General features: G+C 51.0%; 1 protein-coding gene and 1 non-coding gene across 6 annotated transcripts; both read left to right on the top strand.

Moving 5' to 3' along the window:
• Position 1: 1 nt before the first annotated feature.
• On the top strand, positions 2-26,764 carry LOC107547878 (tumor necrosis factor ligand superfamily member 10-like). 5 transcript variants are annotated; one of them, XM_029067371.2, is made up of 6 exons: positions 2-164; positions 1,109-1,159; positions 20,162-20,308; positions 21,805-21,841; positions 23,666-23,782; positions 25,508-26,764. In XM_029067371.2, the coding sequence occupies exons 2-6, from the start codon at positions 1,145-1,147 to the stop codon at positions 25,948-25,950; spliced, it is 759 nt and encodes a 252-aa protein (XP_028923204.1). In that variant the 5' UTR covers positions 2-164; positions 1,109-1,144; the 3' UTR covers positions 25,951-26,764. The 5 variants fall into 5 exon arrangements, with proteins under 5 accessions (XP_028923204.1, XP_028923202.1, XP_028923201.1 ...); XM_029067369.2 differs by having other exon boundaries at positions 982-1,159; XM_029067368.2 differs by having other exon boundaries at positions 979-1,159.
• LOC114813014 lies at positions 17,200-17,337 on the top strand. The gene has a single exon (XR_003760625.1). It is a non-coding gene; the product is annotated as a small nucleolar RNA SNORA7 (small nucleolar RNA).
• Positions 26,765-27,041: the final 277 nt, after the last annotated feature.

Genomic DNA, 27,041 nt, shown 5'->3' with positions numbered 1-27,041 from the left:
GGAGGAGGAGCAGGAGGAGGAGCGGTGATCCACAAAGGGTCGTGCCGAGCTTCTAAGGGCCTTTGGGGAGATCCAGGGCCCAGATAAAGTCCGGAAAGGCCGGCCGGGAGGCGGGGGCTGTGGATTGGGGCCGGGAAGGGAGAATTAATGCAACTCCGCTTCATGTGAGCCGAGCCGGGAGGGGGCGGGCGGGGGTGGGGGGGCAAGGAGGGCTCCGGATTGGGGCTGGAGAGGGGGAATTATTGCCGCTCTGCCGGGCGCCAGCGGCCCCGCCCGGGAGGGCTCCAGAATGGGGGCCGGGCAAAGGGGGCATTTAATGCCAACTCCGCCCGCTCTGAACTGAGCCGGGCGGGAGGGAGAGTCCGGCCTGGGGCCGCAGACGAGGGCGGGGGATTCATGCCACTCACTCACTCATTTATTCGGTGGCATTTATTGAGCGCTTACGGAGCGCGGAGCACTGTGCTAAGCGTTTAGGACTGGACTGTCCCGGATTTAGGAGTCTGCCGGGCGGGAACGGGTCTGGGAGGTGAATTCCTCCAGGGGGGGAGGAGGGGGAGAGGTGGGTGGTGCCTCGGTCCTCCCCACGCCCCCTCTTTCTTCGCCTCCAGGCTGGAGCTTTTCTCCAGGTGGTTTCTTTGAGGTGGAGGGTGGGGAAGGGGAGGAAGGAAAGGGCGAGGGATGCGGGTCCGGGGGTCCCGGGGGGGCGGGCTGGGGCCGGGCCGGTCCTGGTAGGCCCCATCCCATCCCATCCCATCCCATCCCATCCCCTCCCCTCCCATCCCATCCCATCCCATCCCATCCCATCCCATCCCATCCCATCCCATCCCATCCCATCCCATCCCATCCCATCCCATCCCATCCCATCCCCTCCCATCCCATCCCATCCCATCCCATCCCATCCCATCCCATCCCATCCCATCCCATCCCGTCCCCGATGGCCGGGTGTCCCGGGGTCCAGCCGTATTTTCGCTCGGCCAGCAGCGACTCCTCGGCCCGCATGATGGGGTCGGAGGAGGCCGGGCCCAGGAGGAGGAGGAGGAGGAGGAAGGAGGCGCCGTGCGGCCCGGCCTGGGTGGCCATGGCCCTCATGTCCGTCCTGGCCCTGCAGATCGCCTCCACCACCGGACTCTTTGTCTACTTCACCATGGCCATCTCCAAGGTGAGGGACCCGCCGGGGGGCCGCCGCGACTGGCGCCCAAACCGCCCCGGCGCTTAGTACAGTGCCCGGCACGTAGTCAGCGCCTAAGGCCATCATTGGGATTCTCTCCAAGGTGAGGGAGCAGGAGGGCGGGGGGCGGGGGGGGGGCTCTTGGTCCACTTCACCGTGCCCAGACGGGGACCGGAGCCGCTCCAATTCGCTCGTAAACCTCTCCAGCGCTTCGTACGGTGCCCGGCACGTAGTAAGCGCCTAATACCATCATTAGGATTATCTCCAAGGTGAGGGACCCCGGAGGGCTCTTGGTCCACTTCACCGTGCCCAGACGGGGACCGGGACCGCTCCGAGAGGCACGCAAACCTCTCCAGCGCTTAGTACGGTGCCCGGCACGTAGTAAGCGCCTAATGCCATCGTTGGGATTCTCTCCAAGGTGAGGGAACCCGGGGGCGCTTTGTCCACTTCGTCCTGAACGGACGGGGACCGGGGCCGCTCCAATTGGCTCGCAAACTTCTCCAGCGCTTAGTAGAGTGCCCGGCACATAATAAGCGCCTAATACCATCATTAGGATTCTTTCCAAGGTGAGGGACCCCGGGGGGCTCTTGGTCCACTTCACCGTGCCCAGACGGAGACCGGGACCGCTCCAATTGGCTCGCAAATCTCTCCAGCGCTTAGTACAGTGCCCAGCACGTAGTAAGCGCCTAATGTCATTATTGGGATCATCTCCAAGGTGAGGGAGCCGGCGGGGGGGCTCTTGGTCCACTTCACCGTGCCCAGATGGGGACCGGGGCCGCTCCAATTGGCTCGTGAAACTCTCCAGCGCTTAGTACAGTGTCTGGCACATAGTAAGCACCTAATACCATTATTAGCATTGTCTCCAAAGTAAGGGGCCAAAGGAGCTCTTGGTCCATTTCACTGTGGCCAGACAGGGACCGGGGCCAGTCCAATTTGCTTGTACCCACACCAGCGCTTAGTACAGTGCCTGGCACATAGTAACCCTTAACAAAATGTGCCGAGGGTGAGTTTGTACATTTTGCCGTGGCCAGACGGGGACTGGGCCAGTCCAGTTTGCTTGCAACCACTCCGGCGCTTAGAACAGCGCCTGGCACATAGTAAGCGCTCGATACCATTATAGTTCTTATGATTATCTCCAAGGTAAGGGGGCGAGGGGGCTCTTTGTCTACTTCCCCATGACCGGCTCTGGTGGAAGGGGCCGGAGTTTGTATAGTTCACCATAGGACAGGGACTGGGACCGATCCAATTTGCTCCTATCCGCTCCGGCGCTTAGTACAGTGCTCGGCACATAGTAAGCGTTTAAGGAATGGGCCGAGGGGGAGTTTGTACATTTCACGATGTCCAGACAGGGACTGATGTCCAACCAATCCAATTCGCTTGTATCCACTACAGCGCTTAGTACAGTGATTGGCACAGATTAAGCACTTAATGAATACCATCATTATTATAATAATTATTATTTTGAAGGTAAGGGGCCAAAGGGGCTCTTTGTCCACTTCGCTGTGGCCATCTCCAGGATAAGGGAAGGAGGGGGGTCTTTGTCCACCTTGCCGCCTCCAGGATTAGGGGCCGAGGGGTCGTTTGTGCACTTCACCGTTATTATTATTCACCGTGGCCATCCCCATGGTAAGGGGCGGCCAAGGCAGAGTAGCCTAGTGGCTAGAGCACGGGTCTGGGAGTCGGGAGGACCTGGGTTCTAATCCCTGCTCCACCACTTGTTTTCTGTGGGACCTTGGGCAAGTCACTTCACTTCTCTGTGCCTCAACTACTTCACCTGTAAAATGAGGATTAAGACTGTGGGGCAGGGACTGTGTCCAACCTGCTCACTGTGCCTCTCCCCCAGCCCTTAGAACAGTGCCTGGCACATAGTTAAGTGCTTAACAATAATAATAATAATGTTGGTATTTGTTAAGCGCTTATTATGTGCAGAGCACTGTTCCAAGCGCTGGGGTAGATACGAGGTAATCAGGTTGTCCCACGTGAGGCTCATAGTTAATCCCCATTTTACAGATGAGGGAACTGAGGCACAGAGAAGTGAAGTGACTTGCTCACAGTCACACAGCTGACAAGTGGCAGGGCCGGGATTCAAACCCATGACCCCTGCCTCCCAAGCCCGGGCTCTTTCCACTGAGCCACGCTGCTCCTCTGTTATGCTTAATAAATACCACTAAAAAAATGAAGAGGGGGCTCGTTGTCCACTTCACCGTGGCCATCTCCGGGGTAAGGGGCCGAGGGGACAGTTTGCCTGTTGAGCTTTTTGAACTTGGACTCCAAGCTCAGTGACCGGGAAAGCGGTATAAGTAGGTCCTCCATCATTAACTGAGCGCCTGGTGGGTGCAGAGCACTGCACTAAGCGCTGGGGACGAGGCGATAGAGTGAGTAGACCCGGTCCCTGGCCTTGAAGAGCTTGCCATCTCCGGTTTTAGACATTCATATTTCATTTCACTGGGAATCGCAGTTTTTCTTCCCGAGGGGACAATCTGGGGAAAGTTGGCGTCCGCAGCCGGGAGGCAGATGTTGTTGTGGGTTGGATTTTGTTTGTTTTTCTGGTCCCGGATCGCCCTTGATTGTGCACGCTTGAGGAGGGAGGCCGGGCCTTGGGCAAGCTGGGCATTGCTTGGCTGCCTGCTGGCCTTCTCTGCTTCCCTCCCGCCACCCTGCTCCGGGTACTCCCTGCCCGCCCCCGCAGCTTGGCCGAGAGGAGAGAGCGTGGGTCTGAGAGACAGAGGACCTGGGTTCTAATTCCAGGCTCCGCCACTCGTCTGCTGTGTCTGTCTCCCCTCTAATGGTATTTATTTGTTAAGCGCTTACTAGGTGCCGAGCACTGTTCTAAGCACTCGGGTAGATACAAAGTAATCGGGTAGTCAGTCCCTACCCACATGGGGCTCACAGTCTTAATTGCCGTTTTACAGATAGGGTAACTGAGGCACAGGGAAGTTAAGTGACTTGCCTAAGGTCACACAGCAGACAAGTGGGGCCGTCCGGATTAGAACCCACGTCCCCCCACTCCCAAGCCCATGATCTTGCCACTAGGCCATGTGGCTTCTCTAGACCTTAAGCTCATTGTGGGCAGGGAATGTGACTGTTATATCGATATATTGTACTCTCCCAAGCGCTTAGTACAGTGCTCTGCACACAGTAAATACGATTGACTGTGTAACCTTGGTCAAGTCATTTCACTTCTCTGGGCCTCAGTTCCCTCAACTAGAAAATGAGGATTAAGCCTGTGAGCCCCATGTGGGACGGGGACTGTGTCCAAACTGACTAGTTTGTATCTACCCCAGCGTTTAGCACAGCGCCTGCTAAAGAGTAAACAGATACCCCCCAAAAAAGGCACCTGGTCTCCCCCCGGCCCAAGAACCTCTCGCTAGGTAAGTGCCCCAAACAGGCGGTGGCCAGAGAGCGATATGGGGAGGGGCTGAGGTCCCGTTACCCCACCATCCCCTCCCCCAGCCCCAGGCCCCGGCCTGACCCACATTGGAAAGGAAGATTTACCGGGAAAAGAAATGCAACACTCCTCCCTGACCCTCCCCTCCGGAGGGTGGAGAGAAAGGAAAACAAAACCTAACCTCGCTTGCCCTGGGCGGCCCTTGGCGGCCCTTCCAGAGCCAGCACCGGGTGGGGTGGGGTGGAGTGGGGGGAAAGAGCACGGGACTCCTGGGTCCTAACCCCAGCCGGCGGCCGGCTCTGTCTAGCCCTTGGCTTTGGGAGCCGAGGAAAACATCCAGGAAGGTGACTTCTGTCGATCGAACCTGCTCGCCCTGCCAAGGAAGAGAACGTTCTTTGTTGAATTCCAAGCCCTCCTCTCCGATTCTCGAAAAACGGGGCTCTCGCCCTGAAAGTGACCACAGTCTTTGCCCGCTACCCCGGTGGCATTTTTGCAACTTATCATATTTTCTCTAAAAATGCCCCCATTTGAAATCTACCAGATCGTAAACTCCCAGTTCTTTTGTACCCTAATGCCAACCTTCTCACTATACCTCCATCTCATCTATCTCACCGCCAACCCCTCGCCCGTGTCCTGCCTCTGGCCTGTATCACCCTCCCTCCTCAAATCCGACAGTTACTCTCCTTCCCCTTCAAAGCCTATTGAAGGCCCACCTCCTCCAAGAGGTCTTCCCTGACTAAGCCTTCCTTTCCTCTTCTCCCTCTCCTTTCTGTGCCGTTGCGGCTTGCTCCCTTTATTCATTTTTCAGAGGAGCAGCGTGGCTCAGTGGAAAGAGCATGGTCTTGGGAGTTGGAGGTTGTGGGTTTTAATCCTGGCTCCTCCACTTGTCAGCTGTGTGACTTTGGGCAAGTCGCTTGATTTCTCTGTGCCTCAGTTACCTCATCTGTAAAAAGGAGATTAAGACTGTGAACCCCATGTGGGACAACCTGAAGACTTTGTATCTACCCCAGCGCTTAGAACAGTGCTTGGCATATGATGCTTAACAAATACCATCATTATTATTATTATTATCATCTCCCCTCCCAGTCCCACAGCACTAATGTTCATAGGTGTAATTTTATTTATTTATAAATAGATAATTCCTCTCTAGACTGTAAACTTGTCGTGGGTGGGGAATGTGTCTCTTGTATTGTCTTCTCTCCAGCACTTAGTACAGTGCTTCTCATGCAGTAAGCGCTCAATAAATACTACTGACTGACTGATTGACTACTTCCCCCCTGTTTAGACTGTGAGCCCGTTACTGGGCAGGGATTGTCTCTGTATGTTGCCGAATTGTACATTCTAAACACTTAAGACCGTGCTCTGCACAAAGTAAGCGCTCAATAAATACTGTTGATTGAATGAATCTTAGTACTTTGCTGCTTCTTCGTGGATGCCCCCAGGACCCAAATCCACAACAAAATAGAATGGAAAGGTGCAAAGGGAAAAGAGAGGAGAGGCTCCGTTAAAGGAATATGCCATAAATCACCCAGATGCCCTGTGATATAAACATGTAACTGAGGGATTCCTTTCAACAGTTTTGCCCCTGGATCCCTGCTCCCCTGATCGCAAAACGTTTAAAGCATCTGCTTTATAGGGAAACTGGGGAAACGGGAAGGGTGTGGATGGCTCAGCACAAAACAACACCGCTATTGCAAAAACAACTCAACCCCTGGTGATACGTGTGTTATATTGTACTCTCCCAAGCGCTTAGTGCAGAGCTCTGCACCCAGTAAGTGCTCAGTTAAATATGAATGGTTGATAGTTTCTAATGCTCACCCAACTGGCTAGGGGCCAGAAAAGGTGTCCGACTGTATTTTCACAGACAAAGTGAGAGAGTTTGCAAGAGTAAACAGAGGGACATCTCTACCATACTTTCAGACAGTTTCCACACCCCAGGGAACTTCAGGAATATTACGCAATTTTTGAGAGTGTTTTTGCCAGGTGTTTTAGTTCAGGATAGTCTTATCATGCACTGTACTTCACGTGATCCTACCTGGTATTTTCTTGAGTCCCAGAGGTATATTTATGGGAAACAGCCTGTTCTTATGAGAAGGAAATAGATCCTGGAGATGGGAGATCTAGGTTCTAGTTTTGCTCGGCCGCTCATCTGCTTCATGATCTTGAGCAAGTTACTTATCTCATATGTAAAATGGGGATAATTACATGCCTCTCTGCTAATGTAGAAAACCCCAAGCCCAGGCTTGCAGGCTTTTACAAAGAAAAAAAAAATCCTGCTTGGGTATTCGATTGTTTGAGTCACTTATACACATCTTGGAGTGAGAGGGAGAGTTTTCTGGAGATCAAACCCTTTGAGGTAATTATCCCGTTAATTCAGCCTCCCCCCAAGAAAAAACCCTAATTAGTGGGTAATTGTCTCAGTTCTCTGTTTCACCTAACTAATGAACCCCAGGCCTTTGGGGGGCACAAATTTATCTATCGATGGCATTTATCGAGGTCTTTGCGGGGTATCTGTCTCATGGCCATCCTGCAGTATAGGGCAGTGAGAGGGCACCCCGAGTTTTTACTGGAGACGTCGTACCTACACCACTAGGGAAGGGACGTGGCCTAGCAGCTAGAACACAGGCCTGGGAGTCAAAAGGACCTGGGTTCTAATGCCGGCTCTGCCACTTGTCTGCTGGGTGACCTTGGGCAAGTCACTTCACTTCTCTGTGTCTCAGTGACCTCCCCTGAAAAATGGGGATTAAGACTGTGAGCCCAAAGTGGGATAGGGATTGTGTCCAACCTGATTTGCTTGTATCTACCCCAGTGCTTAGTATAGTGTCTGGCACATAGTAAGCACTTAGCAAGTACCATTAAACCCTCCCGCCCAGTTTATTGGGACTGCATCTAATAATGATAATAATAATGATTCTGGTATTTGTTAAGCACTTACTATGTGCCAGGCACTGTACTAAACCCTGGAGTGAATAAAGCATATCGGGTTGGACACCGTCCCTGTTCCTTGGCTCACAGTCTCAATCCCCATTTTACAGATGAGGTCGCTGAGGCCCAGAGAAGTGAAGTGACTTGCCCCAGGTCACACAGCAAGCAAGTGGCGGAGCCAGGATTAGAATCCACGACCTTCTGACTCCCAGGCCCATGCTCTATCCACCATGCTACTTCCCATCTATTTAGGAAAAGGCAAAATGCCTAGGGGAAAGTGACTTTAAGACCTATTGACATTGAATTTGTTTTATTTCCTGGTATCTTTTGGCTACCGGAGTGGCTGAATCTTCAGACAGATGGTGTGTCCAGCCAGGGGGACTTGGGTGGAGCGTGATGTAAAAGGGTTCACTTTCATCTCCACTAATGTTGCCTCTCTGGCCACCACCTTGCCTCGCTTTCTCAGCCTCCCTTGGCGGGAGAGGACTTCACACTTAAATCTTTTCTAATGGGCAGAGTCTGGGAGTGGGAATGAAAACAAAGTGGTTTTGTTTCTAGCTCCCGCCCTGGTTTGCTGTAAACAAATCATTCTACCTTCTTAACTTTCCCCTCCAGAAAGTGGAAATGATTCAATCAGTTAATCAGTGGTATTTATTGAGCTCTTACTGGGTGCAGAGCACTGTGCTACTGCACTTCGGATAATTCATTGCAAGTCAGTCAGTCAATTGTATTTATTGAGCGCTTACCGTGTGAGGAGCACTGTACTAAGCGCTTGGGAGAGTACAGTAAGTCAGTCGATTGCATTTATTGAGCATATACTGTGTGCAGAGCACTGTACTAAGCGCTTGTGCGAGTACAATATAACAATAAACAGACACATTCCTTGCCCACAATGAGCTTATGGTCCAATTGTGCTCTCCCTCCTCTCCTGGCCTGGGTTTGCTGAGACCTTGGTAAGTAAGAGAGACACGAGGCTAGTGAGATATTATTGTTGTTGTGTTGTTGTGTTGTTCTGCCAGGTATGCACGTGGCAGAGATATGCAGCAAGCATGGTCTGCTATAAAGGACACTCCACAGTGCTTGCATTTCAGGTAGTAAAACAGGAGACGAGAGTAATAATAACAATAATAATAATAGTGATGCTTGTTAAGCACTTACTATGTGCTGACTACTGTTCTAAACGCTGAGGAAGATACGAGTTAATCCGGTTCCTTCATTCATTCAGTTCATTTATTCGTATTTATTACTTACTGTGTGCAGGGCGCTGTACTATGCACTTGGGAGAGTACGATATAACAATAAACAGATACATTCCCTGTCCACAACAAACTTACAGTCTAGAGGGGGAGACATTAATAAAAATAAATAAATGACAGATATGGACAAAGGTGCTGTGAGGCTGGGATGGGGGGGGGGGGATGAAAGAAGGGAGCAAGTCAGGGCGATGCAGAAGGGAGTAGGGGAAGAGGAAAAGAGGGTTTAGTCAGGGAAGGCCTCTTGGAGGAGATGGGCCTTAAATAAGGATTTGAAGCCAGGGGGAACTCATTATCAATTGGATTTGAGGAGGGAGGGTGTTCCAAGACAGAGGCAGGATGTGGGCAAGGGGTTGGTGACAAGATAGACGAGCTCGAGGATCACTGACAAGGTTGGCATTAGCGGAAGTTGGACACAGTCTCTGTCCCATATGGGGCTCGCACTCTTAATCCCCATTTTCCAGATGAGGAAACTGAGGCCCAGAGAAGTGAAATGACTTCCCAAGGTCACACACATCAGACATGTGGGGAACGGGGATTAGAACCCAAGTCCTTTCAATTCCCAGGCCTGTGCTCTATCCAGAGAGGCAGACAGAAGAGCAGAAAGAGTGTGCCGGTAGAAGATGACAAACCACAAAAAAGAAACTCTGTTGAGTCTTTGGTATTCTAATCCAGGGGCATGGGATTCTTCTATCTCAGGAAAAAGCCAATTGCAAAAGCCAGTTAAGAGCCCGCAAATAAACAAAGTCCCCACAGAGCAGTCAGGCTGACTGGTGCTGAGATGAGCTGTTCGAGGATTATTTGACTTGAAGTGCTCTCTCCACAGCCGGCAGAAAGGCAACCCGAACGTGCCTCAGCGTGGAGAGAGAATTACCCAGGATTAGCGGACCCGTCTCTCTGTTATATTGTACTCTCCCAACCGCTTAGTATGGTGCTCTGCATAACATAAGCGCTCAATAAATACGACCGACTGAATGAATGAATGAATTTGGATTTGGCGATGCTCCTTGGTGACAGTCAGGCTCTGATGTGTGAGGCTAAAGCAGGGGAGAGGTTGGGGTTACCATTCCAAGGACAAACAGAGAATTCAGGTCCTTAGCCGTCAGCCATGGCAGCCCTCTGAGCCTAAAAGGACCTGGAAATGAGACTGTCAGCCAGCCTGGTGTTGTACTGCTCAGTGTGCCACTCTAAAACCTCTTTAAGGTATTTATCACACTTTGTGTGTAGTTCCTGAGGCTACACTTTAATAACAGTAATAATAATAATAATAAATATGCTCTTATTATGTGCCAGGAACTCTGGGGTGGGTACAAGCAAATCAGATTGGACACAGTCCCCGTCCCACATGGGACTCACAGTCTCAATCCCCATTTTACAGATGCCCTCATAGCAGAGCACGGGCTTTGGAGTCAGAGGTCATGGGTTCGAATCCCAGCTCTGCCACTTGTCAGCTGTGTGAGTGTGGGCAAGTCACTTCACTTCTCTGTGCCTCAGTTACCTCATCTGTAAAATGGGGATTAAGACTGTGAGCCCCACGTGGGACAACCTGCTTTACTTGTGTCTACCCCAGCGCTTAGAGTAGTGCTCTGCACATAGTAAGCGCTTAACAAATACCAACATCATCATAGCCCCATTTTATGGTATTGATTAAGTGCTTACTATGTTCCAGGCACTGTACTAAGATGTAGGGGTGGATTACAAGCGCTTAGTACAGGGCTCTGCACATAGTAAGCGCTCAGTAAATACTATTGAATGAATGAATTACAAGCAAATTGGATTGGACAGGCCCTGTCCCACTTGGGGCTCACAGTCTCAATCCCCATTTTACAGATATGGGAACTGAGGCACCAGCATAACTCCTTTTCTATGGTATTTGTTAAGCGCTTACTATGTGCCAGCAACTGTTCTAAGAACTGGGGTAGATCCAAGCTAAGATACAAGATAATCAGATTGGAAACAGTCCGAGTTTCACATGGGGTTCACAGTCTTCATCCCCATTTTACAGATGAGGCCCAGAGAAGTGAAGTGAGTTGCCCAGGGTCACATACCAGACAAGTGGAGGAGCTGGGATTAGAGGAAAAGTGCAGGGTCCAGATGACGGCATCTGGCCGGCCTCGGTGATAGCAAGGGGAGAATTCCACCCCACCGAGTGAGTCAGAATCTGTGTTCAGCCGCGGATCACATTCCAAAACATGTCTGATTTCCCTGATCTTGTGCTCTCAGGCTCCCCTCTTTTGTCTACTTGAAATCTGGGGGCAGAGCCCACTAGACATCTCTGCCTTTCCTCTCCCCTCCTCCCCTCCTGTAGAGAAGACCGGACCTCCTTCTCTTGAGCGCTGACATTTCCATTTTTCAGAGGATAATGATAATGATGATAATAATACATTCCCTCATCTGTAAAATGGAGATTAAGACTGTGAGCCCCATGTGGAACATGGACTGTGTGCCACCTGATTAGCTTGTATCTGCCACAGCTCTTAGTACAGTGCTTGGCACGTAGTAAATGCTTAGCAAAGACCTTTTTTTTTTTAAAGGAAGAATCAGAACAGCGGTGAGCCCATTGTTGGGCAGGGTTGTCTGTATCTGTTGCCAAATTGTACATTCCGAGTGCTTAGTACAGTGCTCTGCACATAGTAAGGGCTCAATAAATACGATTGGATGAATGAATGAATGAGATTGCTCATTGATAAAGGGCTAATTTGGGGCTAAGATTAGGTTGGTCTACAGCCAAACTTAACATATATAACCCTCCCACTCTGATTCAAGTGGATGCAAGGTATAAAATACAATTCATTCATTCAATTGTTATTATTGGGCACGTACTGTGTGCAGAACACTGTACTAAGCGTTTGTAAAGTACAATTCGGCAACAGAGACAATCCCTACCCAACAAAGGGCTCACACTCTACTAAGTGCTAGAATCAATTTGTTATTACTTAGTACGTAGGACCTGCCTCTCTTGTTCTCCTTGAAGGAAGGGACCATGTCTATCAGTCCCTAACTAAAGCCCTCATTTCCCCCCTTCTGCCCTCTCTGCTACATGGTCTATGCATTGCGTACCCCTTAAGCATTTTGATACTCACTCCAGCCTCACAGCACTTGTGTTCATAGTCTACTGTTTCCCAGATTTGTGATGTATTTTAATGTCTGTCTCCCCATTTAGACTGTAAACTCCTTGTGGGAAGGGGATCACATCTACCAACTCTACCGTATTGTCATTTTTCAATCAATCGATCAATGGAATTTATTGAGCACTTTCTATGGGCAGAGCACTGTACTAAGCATTCGGGAGAGTACAATACAATAGAATTGGTAATAATAATAACGATGGCATTTGTTAAGCGCTTACTATGTGCCAGGCACTGTACTAAGCACTGGGGTGATTAAAGCAAATCGGGTTGGACACAGTCCCTGTCCCACATGGGGCTCACAGTCTCAATCCCCATTTTGCAGATGAGGTATCTAAGGCACAGAGAAGTGAAGCGACTTGCCCAAGGTCACAGAGCAGACAGCTGGCGATGCCGGGATTAGAACCCATGACCTTCTGGCTTCCAGGCGCAACACCATACTGCTTCTCTAGGGATGTGCCCTGTCTACAGGGAACCTATAGGAGGGGCAAAGTGTGGGTGTAGAGGTTGTGTGACTGATGAATTGTAGATTAATCAGGGAAGACTTCCTGGAGGAGGTGGACTTTTTGGATGACTTTGAAGATGGGGAGATCTGTGGCCTGGCAGATTTGGTGGGGAGGGAGTTGCAAACTGCAGGCGGGGGACAGTCTGAGAGGACTTGAAAGGGGCAGAGGTGAGAGTGAGGTACTAGAGTTGGAAGTGAAGTGTGGTGGACGGGTAGAGAGAGTTGACCTGTAAGATGGCTATGTATTATTGCTACATCTGAATCACCAGCGTGAAACTTTGATTTTTTTAATCAATCACTTGTATCTATTGAGTGCTTACTCTGTGCAGAATACTGGACAGAGCTCTTGAGGGAATACGATATAGTAATATAATAGTAATTTTGGTATTTGTTAAAGGCTTACTATATGCCGAACACTGTTTAAGCACTGAGGAGATACAAGGTAATTAGGTTGTCCCCCGTGGGGCTCACAGTCTTAATCCCCATTTTACAGATGAGGTAACTGAGGCACAGAGAAGTTAAGTGATTTGCCCAAAGTCACACAGCTAAGTGGCAGAGCCAGGATTAGAACCCACAACCTCTGACTCCCAAACCATGCTCTTTCCACTGAGTCGTGCTGCTTCTCCTTGAGAATAATGTCTGGTAATATAACAGACATTATTCCCTGCCCACAACAAGCTTACAGTCTAGAGGGAGCTTACAGTCAAGCAATCTTTATAGTCTTACAGTCTTTTTATGATATTTGTTAAGCACTTACTATGTGTCAGGCACTGTTTTAAGTGCTGGGGTAGTTACCAGCTTATCAGGTAGGTCACAGTCCCTGTCCCACATGTGGCTCACAGTCTAAGTAGGAGAGAGGAAGATTTAAACCCCATTTTACAGTTGAGGAAACTGAGGCACAAAGAAGTTAAGTGACTTTTTTAAGGTCACAGAGCAGGAAAGTGGCAGAACTGGGATTAGAACCCAGGTCCTCTGACTTCCAGGCCCGTGCTCTTCACACTAGGCCACATGGCTTCTCATGCTGATTTCTAGCTAAAATTTGTGAGAAGGGCAGGAGCAAGTGATTCCTAGCTCAATACTTGTCAGTCAGCCGTATTTATTGAGCATTTACTGTGTGCAGAGCACTGTAGCGCTTGGGAGAGTACAGTACAACAATAAATTGACACATTCCCAGCCTACAACGAATTTACAATCTAGAGGGTGAGTCTACTCGATATATCTCCCCTTCCCTGAAGCAAGTTCCCCAGTGCTCCCGCCATCAGCATATTGAACTCCTCGCTTTTATGTTGGCAGTGAAGGTGAGGGTTCTAATCTCGGCTTCGCCACTTGTCTTCTGTATGACATTGGGCAAGCCACTTCTCTGTGCCTCAGGTACCTCATTTATAAAATGGGGATTGAAACTGCGAGCCCCTCGCGGGGCAGGGACTATGTCCAACCTGATTTGCTTGTATCCACCCCGGTGCTTTGTTCAGTGCCTGGCACAGAGTAAGCGCTTAACAAATACCACAGTTATTATTAATTATTATTATCTTCAGCACCAGGCAGACGACTGGGATTCCAGATCAGCTGGAGAATCCCTGACACTTCAGCTGCAAAGAATCTTTCTGTCTTTTACCTGTTCTCCCTCCGACTCAGTGTGTGAGCCCCATGTGGGACAGGGACTGTGTCCAACCTGATGATCATGTACTATTATTATTATTGTGGTTTTTGTACTAAGCACTGGGGTAGATACGAGGTAATTGGGTTGGACACAGTCCCTGTCCCACATGGGGCTCACAGTCTTAATCCCCATTTTCCAGATGAGGGAACTGAGGCACAGAGAAGTGAAGTAACTTGCCCAAGTTCACCCAGCAGACACGTGGCACAGCCAGGATTAGAACCCAGGTTTTAATCCCAACTTTCAAGAGCCCCTTCCAAATTAGCTGGAACAATAATAATAATTATGGTATTTGTTAAACGATTACTATGTGCCAGGCACTGTACTAAGCACTGGGGTGGATACAAGCAAATCAAGTTGGACACAGTCCCTGTCTCATGAGGTGCTCATACTCTCAATCTCCATTTTACAGATGAGGTAACTGAGGCAAAGAGATGTAAAGTGACTTGTCCAAGATCACACAGCAGACATGTGGTAGATGCGGGATTTGAACCCATGACCTTCTGACTCCCAGGCCTGTGCTTTATCCACTACGCCATGCCTCCCAGCAAAAGGGGGGCCTTTTCGGCTTTCTAAAGGGAAGAACTCAAAGCACGGAGGACTCTGAAGAAAATTGAGGACATTCAATAAAATGAGTGAGGAGCAGAGCAAAAGACAGTGCCCACTTGTTCCCAGAGATAACAATCATAATAAAAATGATAGTATTTATTAAGTGAGTATGAGGTCTCAAACACTGTGCTGAGCTCTGGAGTAGGGGTACAAGATCATCAGCTTGGAAGCAGCGTGGCTCAGCGGAAAGAGCCCGGGCTCGGGAGTCAGAGGTCATGGGTTTGAGTTCCGGCTCTGCCGCTTGTCAGCTGTGTGACTGTGGGCAAGTCACGTCACTTCTCTGGGCCTCAATTACCTCATCTGGAAAATGGGGATTAAGACTGTGAGCCTCATGTGGGACAACCTGATTACCCTGTATCTACCCCAGCGCTTAGAACAGTGCTCTGCACATAGTAAGCGCTTAACAAAAACCAATATTATTATTATTATTATTATCAGCTTGGACTTCTGTCCGACATGGGGCTCACAACGTAATAGGGCGGGAGAACAGGTATCTTATGCTTACTTGACAGATGAGAGCTGGAGGTGAATCGTATCAAACAAAAACTCCTCACCATTGGCAATCAATCACCTTTCCCCCTCTGACCTCACCTCGCTTTTCTCCTTCTTCAGCCCAGCCGGCACACTTCATTTTCCTAAGGCTAACCTTCTCACTGGGCCTCGATCTCATCTATCTCGCCACCGACCTCTCGCCCACATCCTACCTCAGGCCTGGAACTCCCTCCCTCCTCATATCAGACCGATAATGGCTCTCCCCACTTCAAAACATCTCCTCCATCTCCTCCAAGAAGCCTTCCCTGACTGAACCCTCCTCTCCTCTTCTCCCACTCCCTTCTGCGCCGCTCTTACTTGCTTCTTTATTGAATATCCTCCCTCCCATCTCCAGAGAACATATGTATATATCTGTAAGTTATTTATATTAATTTCTTTCTCCCCCTCTAGACTGTGAGCTCGTTGTGGGCAGGAATGTGTCCGTTGTTATACCGTACTCTCCCGAGCGCTTAGTACAGTACTTTGCATACCGTAAGCGCTCAATAAATGATTGAATGCATGAATAAATGAACCCTAGGGCATGGTGTGGTACAGAGATCTGAATCACCTTCTCCACCTTGTAGACTCTCACCTGCCCGCCGGTCCCGTCTCTGCCATATCTCATCCCGGGCCGCCCCTGGGTGGTGGATCAGGGTTGGGTCACGGCACTGGAGCAACGCCGTGCTTCCTCGGGTGTCTCCCATCGGAGAACGGAGACACAACCCCCCTGGAACGTCTGCTCTTCTTCCTGCTCTCTCTGATTGCCGGTCGGGACAGTAGACATACGCATGCACTTAAAGCATTACTCAGCAGCGGAATAAAGCCTTGCGGTTTCTGGGGCGCAGTGAAAGCGATTCTTGCCTTTGTCCGTGGGAGAGGTGAATTCTGCGAAGTGAGGCTGGGTGAAGGGGATGAGAGCGGAGCTCCTCTGGCCTGCTTTTTACGGGGCTTATTTGAGCTCTGTTTGGTCCAGGACAGAATCGGCTGCGTGGAATGATTCGGCGAGACTGTAGCGTGGCCTAGTGGAAAGATCGTCAGAGGAGCTGGGTTCTGATCCTGGCTCGGCCGCTGGTCTGCTGTGTGACCTTGAGCAAGTCACTTCACCTCCTCTGTGCCTTAGTTTCCTCGTATGTAAAATGGGGATTAAATCCTACTCCCTCTTATGTAGACTGTGAGCCCCATGGGGGATAGAGGTCGTATTCAACCTGGTTATCTTATATTAATGTTGGTATTTGTTAAGCGCTTACTATGTGCAGAGCACTGTTCTAAGCACTGGAATAGATACAGGGTAATCAGGTTGTCCCATGTGAGGCTCACAGTTAATCCTCATTTTACAGATGAGGTAACTGAGGCACAGAGAAGTGAAGTGACTTGCCCACAAGCTGACAAGTTGCAGAGCTGGGATTTGAACCCATGACCTCTGACTCCCAAGGCCGGGCTCTTTCCACTGAGCCACGCTGCTTTTCTACTCCAGCTCTTGAAACAACGCTTGACACATAGTAAGCGCTGAACAAATATAATAATAATAATAGTAGACTGTGAGTCCCATTTGGGATAGGCACTGTGTCCAACTTGATTATCTTGTCTCTACCCCAGCACTTAGAATAGTTTGACACATTGTAGGTGCTTAACAGATACCATAATTATTTTTACTGTGAAATACCTTTGAGAGAAGCCTCAGGGCTTCTTTACAATTTTTCACCCTATATTTCCAGCGGGATTACCGTTGATTTTTGGGTGGTAATCATCTTTAGCCAGAAAGGTTAGATCTCTGGGTAGCGCTGGCCAGGTGGAGAGTGGGAAGGCAGTGGGTTCTGGATCACTCTGACCCAAAACCAGATCAGTGAGATTTAGATCTAATCTAGATTTCCCTCTCACCTTGCACCGTCTTCTCTTTCGGGATTGTTTCAGTTTGGGGTTGAGGCAGAGGAGAGGGAGATGGGAAAAGTAGAAATATGTGCAGTTTCCTTCCCTCCATGGTTGTGGACTGGACCTGTTAATAATAGTACTTTTTGGTATTTGTTAAGTGCTTACTCCCCTCACAGGATGGCAGCTGGAGAGTTTCCAGTCCTCTACCAGTCTTGGCTAGGGGAGGGGGAGTCAAGCAGAGGCCTACCCATTCCGTTCCTGGCTTGGGCAGTGGCTAGGGAGTGGAAGGCAATCTGCTACAAGTCAAAATTCTCCCATGCTGGGCAGCAGCGGCAGGGGAGAGAGTCAAGGATGGAGACTTAGGTTTACTGTGTGGAAGGAGGCCATGGTAAACCGCTTCCGTATTTTTATCAAGAAAACTCTCTGGATCCACTACCTGAACGATTGCAGATGGAAGTGGAGCGTTCTGGGAGAGATGTGTCCGTGGTGTCGCTATGGGTCGGAGACGACTCGACGGCATAAGACAAGTGCTTACAATGTGCCAGTCACTGGGGTAGATACAACATAACCAGTCCTGACTGCCCAAGCCAGTCCCTATCCCTGTCCCACATGGGTCTCGGTCTGAGTAAGAGGGAGAAAAGTTATTAAATTCCCATTTTACAGATGAGTAACTGAGGCACAGTGAAGTTAAGTGATGTGCCCCAGGTCACACAGCAGGCAGAATGCAGACTACAACCCAGGTCTCTTGCTTGACTCCCAAGCCTGTGCTTCTTCCGCACCCCAGCCCGGAGGCTGTCAGGAATGGAATACAGACAGAGAAGCAGCATGGCCTAATGGAAAGAGCCCGGGCCTGGGAGTCAGGAGGTCCTGGGTTCTAATCCTGGCTCCGCCTCTTTTCTGCTGTGTGACCTTGGGTAAGTCCCTTCACTACTCGGTGCGTCAGTTCCCTCGTTGGTAAAATGGGGATTAAGATTGTGAGCCCCATGAAGGACAGGGACTGTTTCCAACTTGATTAGCTTGCGGTGCTTAGTTCAGTTCCTGGCCCATAGTAAGTGCTTACAAATACCACAGTTAGGATTATTAGACAGGTCTGGCTGCAAAACGTCCGTCCGTGCAGATCTCCCCCTTCTAGACTGTGGGCCCGTTATTGGGTAGGGATTGTCTCTATCTGTTGCCCAATTGTACTTTCCAAGTGCTTAGTAACAGTGAGAAGCAGTGTGGCTCAGTGGAAAGAGCACGGGCTGGGGATTCAGAGGTCATGGGTCCAAATCCCAGCTCCACCGCTTGTCAGCTGTGTGACTTTGGGCAAGTCACTTCACTTCTCTGTGCCTCAGTTACTTCATCTGTCAAATGAGGATTAAGACTGTGAGGCCCAAGTGGGACAACCCGATCACCTTGTATCCGCCCCCCAGCGCTTAGAACAGTGCTTTGCACATAGTAAGTGCTTAACAAATGCCATCATTATTTTTCTTACAGTGCTCTGCACACAGTAAGTGCTCAATAAATGTGATTGAATGAATGAATGAATGAATCCCTCTGGTAGGTGGCTCAGGTCTGGGATCCTCATTTTACAGATGAGGAAACAGACAGAGAAAGGTTAAAGAAAGTCAAACTGTGAGTCAGAAATCAGGCCAGGGCCTGGCCCTGTTTTCCAGAAACTGACAGTGGTGACTCCCAAGTTACCCTCCCATCTAGCTCTCGCCAATCGGGATCCTTCTCCTGTCCGGCCTACAGGAGAGACCCTAGCCAATATCAGGAGCATCCTCCTGTCAGGGCCTACCAGAGAGACCCGTGCACCTTCCTTAATAATAATATTGGTATTTGTTAAGCGCTTACTATGTGCCGAGCACTCTTCTAAGCTCTGGGGTAGATACAGGGTAATCAGGTTGTCCCACGTGGGGCTCACAGTCTTCATCCCCATTTTACAGATGAGGTCACTGAGGCACTGAGAAGTGAAGTGACTTGCCCAAAGTCACACAGCTGACAGGAGGAGTTGGAGGTCCAGGCCAACCGCACCGGCGGCTTCGTTTCCTTTTCCAGCCATCCAATGGGCTTTCTCACCGGATGTTTTTAGGGAAATGTTTGTTATTTTCTCAGAAGCGTGGCCAGATTTCAACCTTTGTCTCTCTCGCCTCAGTTTCCCAGGGTCAGACTCCCTCCCCCCCAGCACGACTGGGGTGAGGGCCCACTAGCCAGAGCTCACTGTGCGCAGAGAATGTGTCTGTTATGTTATACTCTCCCTAGCACTTAGTACAGTGCATTCAGGAAGCGCTCAATAAATACGACTGACTGTGTCTGCTGGACTAATTGATGCCTGTCTACTTGTTTGCTGTCTGTCTCCCCCTTTTAGACTGTGAGCCCGTCGTTGGACAGGGATTGCCCGTGTCTGTTGCCGAATAGTACATTCCGAGCGCTTAGTACAGTGCTATGTCTGTAGTAAGCGCTCAATAAATACGATTGAATGAATAAATGCCACCAACTAAAGGCAGTCCGAGCAGCAGGCTGACGAAGCTGCTGCTCCCTGGCTCTCTCTGGAACCGTCCAAAATGAGCGGTTTAGCTAGAAGCCGCTGGGCCAAAGCCCAAGTGCCTTCTGGGGGGTGTTCCACCCGCATCACTTCTATTTCAAGCAGGAATAATAATAATGCTTGTATTTGTTGAGCGCTTACTCTTTGCAAAACACTGTTCTAAGCGCTGGGGGAGATACAAGGCGATCAGGTTGTCCCACGTGGGGCTCACAGTCTTAATCCCCATTTTTCAGATGAGATAACTGAGGCCCAGAGAAGATAAGTGACCTGCCCAAAGTCACACAGCTGACAAGTGGCGGAGCCGGGATTAGAACCCATGACCTCCGACTCCCAAGCCGAGCTCTTTCCAAATAGTCCTCCTCTCTCAAGATAATGTTGGAAGGTGCTTTGAGTGCCTCGATTGAATGTACTGTTCTCTGCCTAGGGCTTAGTACAGGGCTGTGCACACAGTAAGCTCTCAATAACTGATTGATGCGTGATTAAGAGATATAAACTTCCTCTCTCCCCTTCTTGACAGAGGCCAGGAGTAGGTATTGTCCTGGAGCCTGCGTTTGAAGTGGGCAGGAATGTGAACTAGAGCTGTGTTGTTTTTGTCTTTCAGTTAAAGTCCCAAGCTCAGGGGAGTCCTGAGGAGCTGAAGTGCTTGCAGCTCATCAACAGCCTTCAGGAAGTCGAAGATCTGGAGGACCTTTTTAGCAACCAGTCCTGCCTCAAGCTGGTTGGCAACCTCAAGTCCTATGTGACCACGGTGAGAGACGCCTCTTCCGCCTCCCTCCTCTCCCCTCACAACCTTGGGCCGAGCATAGCCCAGAGTCCTCACTGTCTCGGGCTGAACGCCTTCTCCAGATGTATTTCAGTTCATTCCTTCATTGAGTTGTATTTATTGAGTGCTTACCGTGTGCAGAGCAGTGTACTAAGCGCTTGGGAGAGTACGATACAACAATAAACAGGCACGTTCCTTGCCCACAAGGAGCTTATAGTCTAGAGGGGAGAGACTGACATTAATATACATAAATAAATGACAGATGTGTACATAAGTGCTGTGGGACTGGGTGGGGATGAATAAAGGGAGCAAATCAGGGTGATGCAGAAGGGAGTGGGAGAAAAGGAAGTGAGGGCTTAGTCAGGGAAGGCCTCTTGGAGGAGATGTATCTTCGATAAGGCTTGGAAAGGGAGGATGGCAATTGTCGGATTTGAGGAGGGAGGGCGTTCCAGGCCAGAGACAGGACGTGGCGAGGGGTCAGCGGTGAGATAGATGAGGTGGTGGCACAGTGAGAAGGTTGGCATTAGAGGAATGATTTGCAGGCTGGGTTGTAGTAGAAGAGAAATGAGGTGAGGTAGGAGGGGGAAGGTGGTGAACTGCTTTAAAGCCGTTGGTGAGGAAATTTTGTTTGATGTGGAGGTTGTTGGGTAACCACTGGAGTCTTTTGAGGAGTGGGGAAATATGACCTGAGGGCTTTTGTAGAAAAGAAACGATCCGGGCGGCAAAGTGAAGTTCATCCTCAATGCGGGTCTTCAGGTTTAAACAAACTTTTACCCAGAAGTAGATTCCAGAACACTGAGGGGCGGGTGGTTCTGAAATCAGGCTCAGGACCATGACCCGAATGGCTGCATCCCCAACCTGGCCCCTACCTGTAATTTATTTGAGTGTCTGTCTCCCCTGCTTGATTGTCATCTCCTCGAGAATGGCCTATTGTACTCTCCCAAGCGCTCAGTAGAGTGCTCAGCACCGAGTACGTGCTAAGTAAATTCCAGATTTTTTAAAATGGTGCTTGCTAAGGGCTTACTATAGTAATCATAATCATAATTCTGGTATTTGTTTCGTGCTTCCTACGTGTCAGGCACTGTACTAAGCATTGGGATAGATAGAAGCCAATCAGGTTGGACGCAGTCCATATCCCAAATGGGGCTCGTCATCTTAATCCCATTTTACAGATGAGGGGACTGAGGCACAGAGAGGTTAAGTAACTTGTCCAAGGACAAAACAAAATCCCGATGCCCATAGTAAGTTGCTCTCCTCTGTGCTGGCCCCTGGAGAGGCACTCATCACATGTTGATGTTCGGGGTGGTGTCCCACCCTCCCACAATGTCCTTCAATCAATCAGTTGTATTTATTGAGTCCTTACTGGGTGGAATGTTGTACTAAGCCCTTGGGAGAGTACAGTATTACAGAGTTGGTAGACTCATCCCCTGCCCACAACAAGCTTATAGACTTGTCTTATTCCCCACCCTTTTTCCTTCCAGGTGACAGAAGACATTCTTCGCAGGAGCATCCAGAAGGGTGAGTTGATTTTTTAATGGTAATAATAATTGTGGTATATGTTAAGCCTTTACTATTTGCCAGGCACTCTGCTAAGCGCTGGGATGGATACAGGCAAATAGGGCTGGACACAATCCCTGTCCCATAAGGGGCTTAGGGTCTCAATCCCCATTTTCCAGATGAGGTAACTGAGGCCCAGAGAAGTGAAGTGACTGGCCCAAGGTCACCCAGTAGACAAGTGGTGGAGCCGGGATTAGAACCCAGGTCCTTCTGACTCCCAGGCCTGGGCTCTATCCACTAGTCCACGCTGCTTCGACTCCATTTCCCGGAGTGTTCCAGGGCCCTGCGAAGGGGCGCCCCAGAGGCTGCAGAGGCATCTTTCTAATAATGATAAGTGCTTACTATGTGCCAGGCACTGTACTAAGCAGTCAGGTTAGGTGATCAGGTTCCACCTGAGACTGGGATGCCTGGAGCTTTAAAGAATTATTGGACCTGTGAGCTCTCTGTGTCCAAAGATCTTGCACACTCGACTGAGCGTTGGGGTAGATCCAAGATAATCGGGTGGGTCACCGTCCCTGCCCCACATGGGGCTCACAGTATAAGGGGAAGGGAGCACAAGTTTTTAGTCCCCATTTTACAGAGGAGGAAACTGAGGCACAAAGAAGTTAAGTGACTTGCTCAAGGTCATACAGTGAGCCGGGATTAGAACCCAGGTCCTCTGACTCCCAGGCTCATGCCTTTTTCACCAAGCGCGTAGTGTAGTGCTCTGCACATGGTAAGCGCTCAATAAATACGATTGAATGAATGAATGAACTAGGCCACGCTGCTACTACTACTACTACTAATGATGGCATTTGTTAAGTATTTATTATTATATTATATATAATATACGGTTATTATTACTACTACCCCATAACTATTACTCCCACTGTTCCCTTTGCTCTCCCCGCCCCAGCCCCACAGCACTTCCATACATATCTCTAACTTTATTTATTTGCATTGATGCCTATCTCTCTCCCTCCCCGCCCCCCCAGACTGTAAGCTCGCTGTGGGCAGGGAATGGCACTGTTTATTCTTGTATTGTACTTTCCCCAGCGCTTAGGACAGTGCCGCGCACACGGTAAGTGCTTAATAAATACAATGATGATGATGATGGTATTTGCGAAGCGCTTCCTATGTGCCAAGCACCATTCTAAGCGCCAGGGGAGATACAGGCTAATCAAGTTGTCCCACATGGGGCTCACAGTCTTCGTCCCCCTTTTACACATGAGGGAACTGAGGCACCAAGAAGTGAAGTGACTTGCCCAAAGTCACAGAGCTGACAGATGGTAGAGCGGGGATTAATAACAATAATAATAATGTTGGTATCTGTTAAGCGCTTACTATGTGCCGAGCACTGTTCTAAGCTCTGGGGTAGATACAGGGTAATCAGGTTGTCCTACGTGAGGCTCACAGTTAATCCCCATTTTACAGATGAGGTAACTGAGGCACCAAGAAGTTGAGTGACTTGCCCACAGTCACAGAGCTGACAAGTGGCAGAGCCGGGATTCGAACTCATGACCTCTGACTTCCAAGCCCGCGCTCTTTCCACTGAGCCACGCTGCTTCTCAATGGATACAATGGAATCAATGACTATTACTCCTGCTCCTCCTCCTCCTGCTAGAACCACCACTACAACGTGCAGGCTGCAGCCCAAGTCCCACAGGTGGGAGGGGAGAGAACCAGCCCCTCTGGGTCCCTGGGACGAGGAGGGGCCCTCCTCTAGCCATCCGGAGGAGGGCCCAGTGGCGATCGTGTCGTATCTCGCTCCCCTCAGGACCTGTTTTTCCTCTGCTTCCTCTGCAGGAGCTAGGTCAGGCTTCGCCAACGCGTCGGAGGGACAGCTGATGCCCGGCTCCTTGGCCCCCGGGGCGCAGCCCTCCGCGCACCTCACTCTGCAGCCCCACGGCTCTCCCTCGGACGGTGAGTCGGCGCCCCCGACCCCCAGAAGGTGCATCGGGCACCCGGGCCGGGGCCGTCCTTCCTTCTCCAGGGCCCGAGGGCAGAGGAGGCGGCGGCAGTCTCGCCGCTCAGAATGGGGCCTCCTCCCTCCCCTTCCCCAGCACAGCCTAAAGTCTCACGCCTGGATCCCTCTGACTCCCAGGCCGTGCTCCATCCACTAGGCTACGCTGCTTCGGCTCCACTTCCCGGCTCCCCCAGAGGCTGCAGAGGCGTCTTTATGATCATAATTATGATAATAAGTGCTTACTATGTGCCAGGCACTGTACTAAGCACTGGGGTAGATACAAGGTAATCCGGCTCCACCTAGGGCTGGGATGCCTGGAGCTTTAAAGAATCATGAGGCCTGTAAACCTTTGTGGGCAGGGAATGTTGTGGTGGACACGTTCCCTACCCTACCCAGCACAGCGGGGACCCTGGGGCTTGGCCTTGGATGGGTACCTGGGGGCCGTAATTATAATAATAATAATAATTATGGTACTTGTTAAGAACTTACTATGTGCCAAGCACTGTTCTAAGTCACTTGGGTAGATACAAGCTAATCATGTTGGACACAGTCCCTGTCCCACATGGGGCTCACGCCCGTTATCCCCATTTTACAGATGAGGTAACTGAGGCTCAGAGAAGTAAAGTGATTTGCCAAGGTCACACAGCAGACATACGGTGGAGCCGGGATTAGAACGCAGGTCCTTCTGACTCCCAGGCCCGGGGTCTGGAGCCCTCGCCCCTCTGATTGGTGATCCAACCCCGAATGGTACGGGAGGGGGCCGGAAATCATCGTCAAAATAGTGGGGCTATTTACTAAGCACTTTCTCTGTTCCAAGCGCTTGGGTCAGTGCAGTCAGATCAAACACAGTCCCTATCCAGGGCTCACAGTATAAGGGAGAGGGAGAACAGGTATTGAATCCCCATTTTACAGATGAGGAAGATGAGGCACAGAGAAATGAAGGGACTTACCTAAGGTAAACCAGAAGGCCAGACCTGGAGCCGGGTTTAGTACCCCAATATCCAGACTCCCAGGCCTGTGCTGTTTCCACTTGGCCACTTGACTTCTTTCCCGGAAGTGGGGAAGAGATTCACCATGTTTTCTGGAAAGTATTTCATTTCTGCTCATTGGCAACCTGGGAATGGGTGGGAAGGAGGTGGAGTGAATTCTTCAGTGGCAGGATTGGAACCCAGTTCCTCTATCTCCCAGCAAGCCCAGAGCTCGTAGCATCTTGGGCCCCCTCTAGCCCTAAGAGTCAGAGCCCCCTACCACCTTGTGATCAGAATGGTGGTATTTGCTAAGCGCTTACTCTGTGCCCATCATTAAACCAAACACTGGGACAGATACAAGATAATCACGTTGGACACCGTCACTCTCCCTCGTGAGGCTCACAGCATGCCAAGCCCAGAGAAGTGAAGTGACTTGCCCAAGGTCACCCGGAGGGCCAGCGGCGGAGCCGAGATCAGAACCCAGATCCGTTGACTCCCAGGCCCGGGCTCTTTCCGCTAGGCTCGATTTGTCCCCCTTTCTCTGAGCCTCCCCGCTCCCCGCAGGACAACTCGGAAGCCGGGGGCTTCCGGAAATGGGGGGCGACCGGACGGTTGGGCGAGAGGGGAGAGAGCCGGCGGCGGATGAGGGGGAAGGGACGTGCAGCCCCCCGGCCGTGGCCACCCTGACGTCCCCTCCCCGCCCTCTTGCTCCAGCAGCCTCGGCGGCGTTCGGGGAGCTCCCCCAGTCCTGCCGCCACCCGATCCAGAACTGGGAGGACCTAGGGCTGCTCTCGCACCTGCGCAACGTGACCCACCGTGCGGGGGCCCTCCGGATCAACCAGGGCGGCAAGTACTACGTCTACTCGCAGATCTACTTCCGCTACCTGGCCGAGGGCCCCGGGGCCCGGCCGTCCGCCCGCCAGCTGGTGCAGTGCGTCAGCCGCCGCACCTCCTACCGCCAGCCCATCCTGCTCCTCAAAGGCGTCGGCACCAAGTGCTGGGCCCCCGAGGCCGAGTACGGGCTCCACGCCGTCTACCAGGGCGGCCTCTTCGAGCTCAGGGCCGGGGACGAGCTCCTCGTCTCCGTCTCCACCCCGGCCATCGACTACACCGACGGGGCCGCCAGCTACTTCGGGGTCTTCCGGCTGGACGTGTGAGGAGGCTTGGGGGACGGGCGACCGGCCGGCCGGAGGGGCGGAGGAGCAGAGACTCGCGGTCCGGCGAGGCGCGGCCTGCTTCGTTCGCCTTCCCGCCGTTGTGGCCTCCCGGGGGGCAGGGGAGGTTTCTTCCTTCACCCCATCTCTCCCGTGAACACCTCTGGGGAGTTAGAAGGAGATGGGCCTAGTCTCCGGATAGCCCTCTGGGGACCGAGGAGGCCGGAGGGGACGACGGACAAAGCCCAGAGACTCGTGTAGGTTTCCTCTCCTGCCCCAGCTCATGCCTCCTCACGCTCCCTCAGCCTCTCCCGGGGGATTCTGAGCCACGGGAGCAGAGGGAGAATCGGACCCCTCGGCCCAGAGGCAGTGAACCCAGAGGCCTCCAGGTGCCTTATTTTTGGGGATCCACGTCTGGCGGGGCCCAGATTAGAACCCAGGTCCTTCCCGACTTCCAGGTCCTTCCGATCTGGAACCCTCGCCCCTCGGATTGGGGATTGAACCCCGAATGATACCTGGTGGGGCTGGAAGTCATCATTGTCTTAATAGTAGGGCGATTTACTAAGTGCTTTCTCTGCCCAAGCACTTGGGTAGGTAGAAACGCAGTCTCTGGGGCTCTCTTCCCTGAGGGAGTTGGGGTCCCCAAGGAGCCAGGAAACAGCTAGGAAAGAAAGATGGTGGCAACAGTCTAGAACGGTCTAGAACACTTTCCCCAGGACTCTCTTCTGGTTAGAACACTGAGGAGGGCAACCTACCAGGGAAGGAAGAATGATGATAAAAATAATAATAATAGCAATAATAATAATAATCACTGTGGTATCTGTAAAGTACTTACTATGTTCCGAGCCCCGTCCTAAGCAGTACGGTCAGAGTGGACACGGTCTGTGCCCCGTATGGGGCTCACGGTCTAAGTAATTAGGTAGGAGAGAGAACAGGTATCGAACCCCCCTTTTACAGATAAGGAAACCGAGGCACAGAGAAGTGAAGCGTCGGAGCCGAGGTCACAGCAGACAAATGGCCGAGCCGGGATTAGAACTCGGGTCGTCTGGTTCCTGGGCCGAGGCTCCTTCCTGAAGATAAAGCACCTGCCCCAC

This window comes from Ornithorhynchus anatinus, chromosome 6 (assembly GCF_004115215.2).
Source record: "Ornithorhynchus anatinus isolate Pmale09 chromosome 6, mOrnAna1.pri.v4, whole genome shotgun sequence".
NCBI classification, from domain to species: Eukaryota; Metazoa; Chordata; class Mammalia; order Monotremata; family Ornithorhynchidae; genus Ornithorhynchus; species Ornithorhynchus anatinus.
This window is presented reverse-complemented; position numbering and strand designations above follow the sequence as displayed.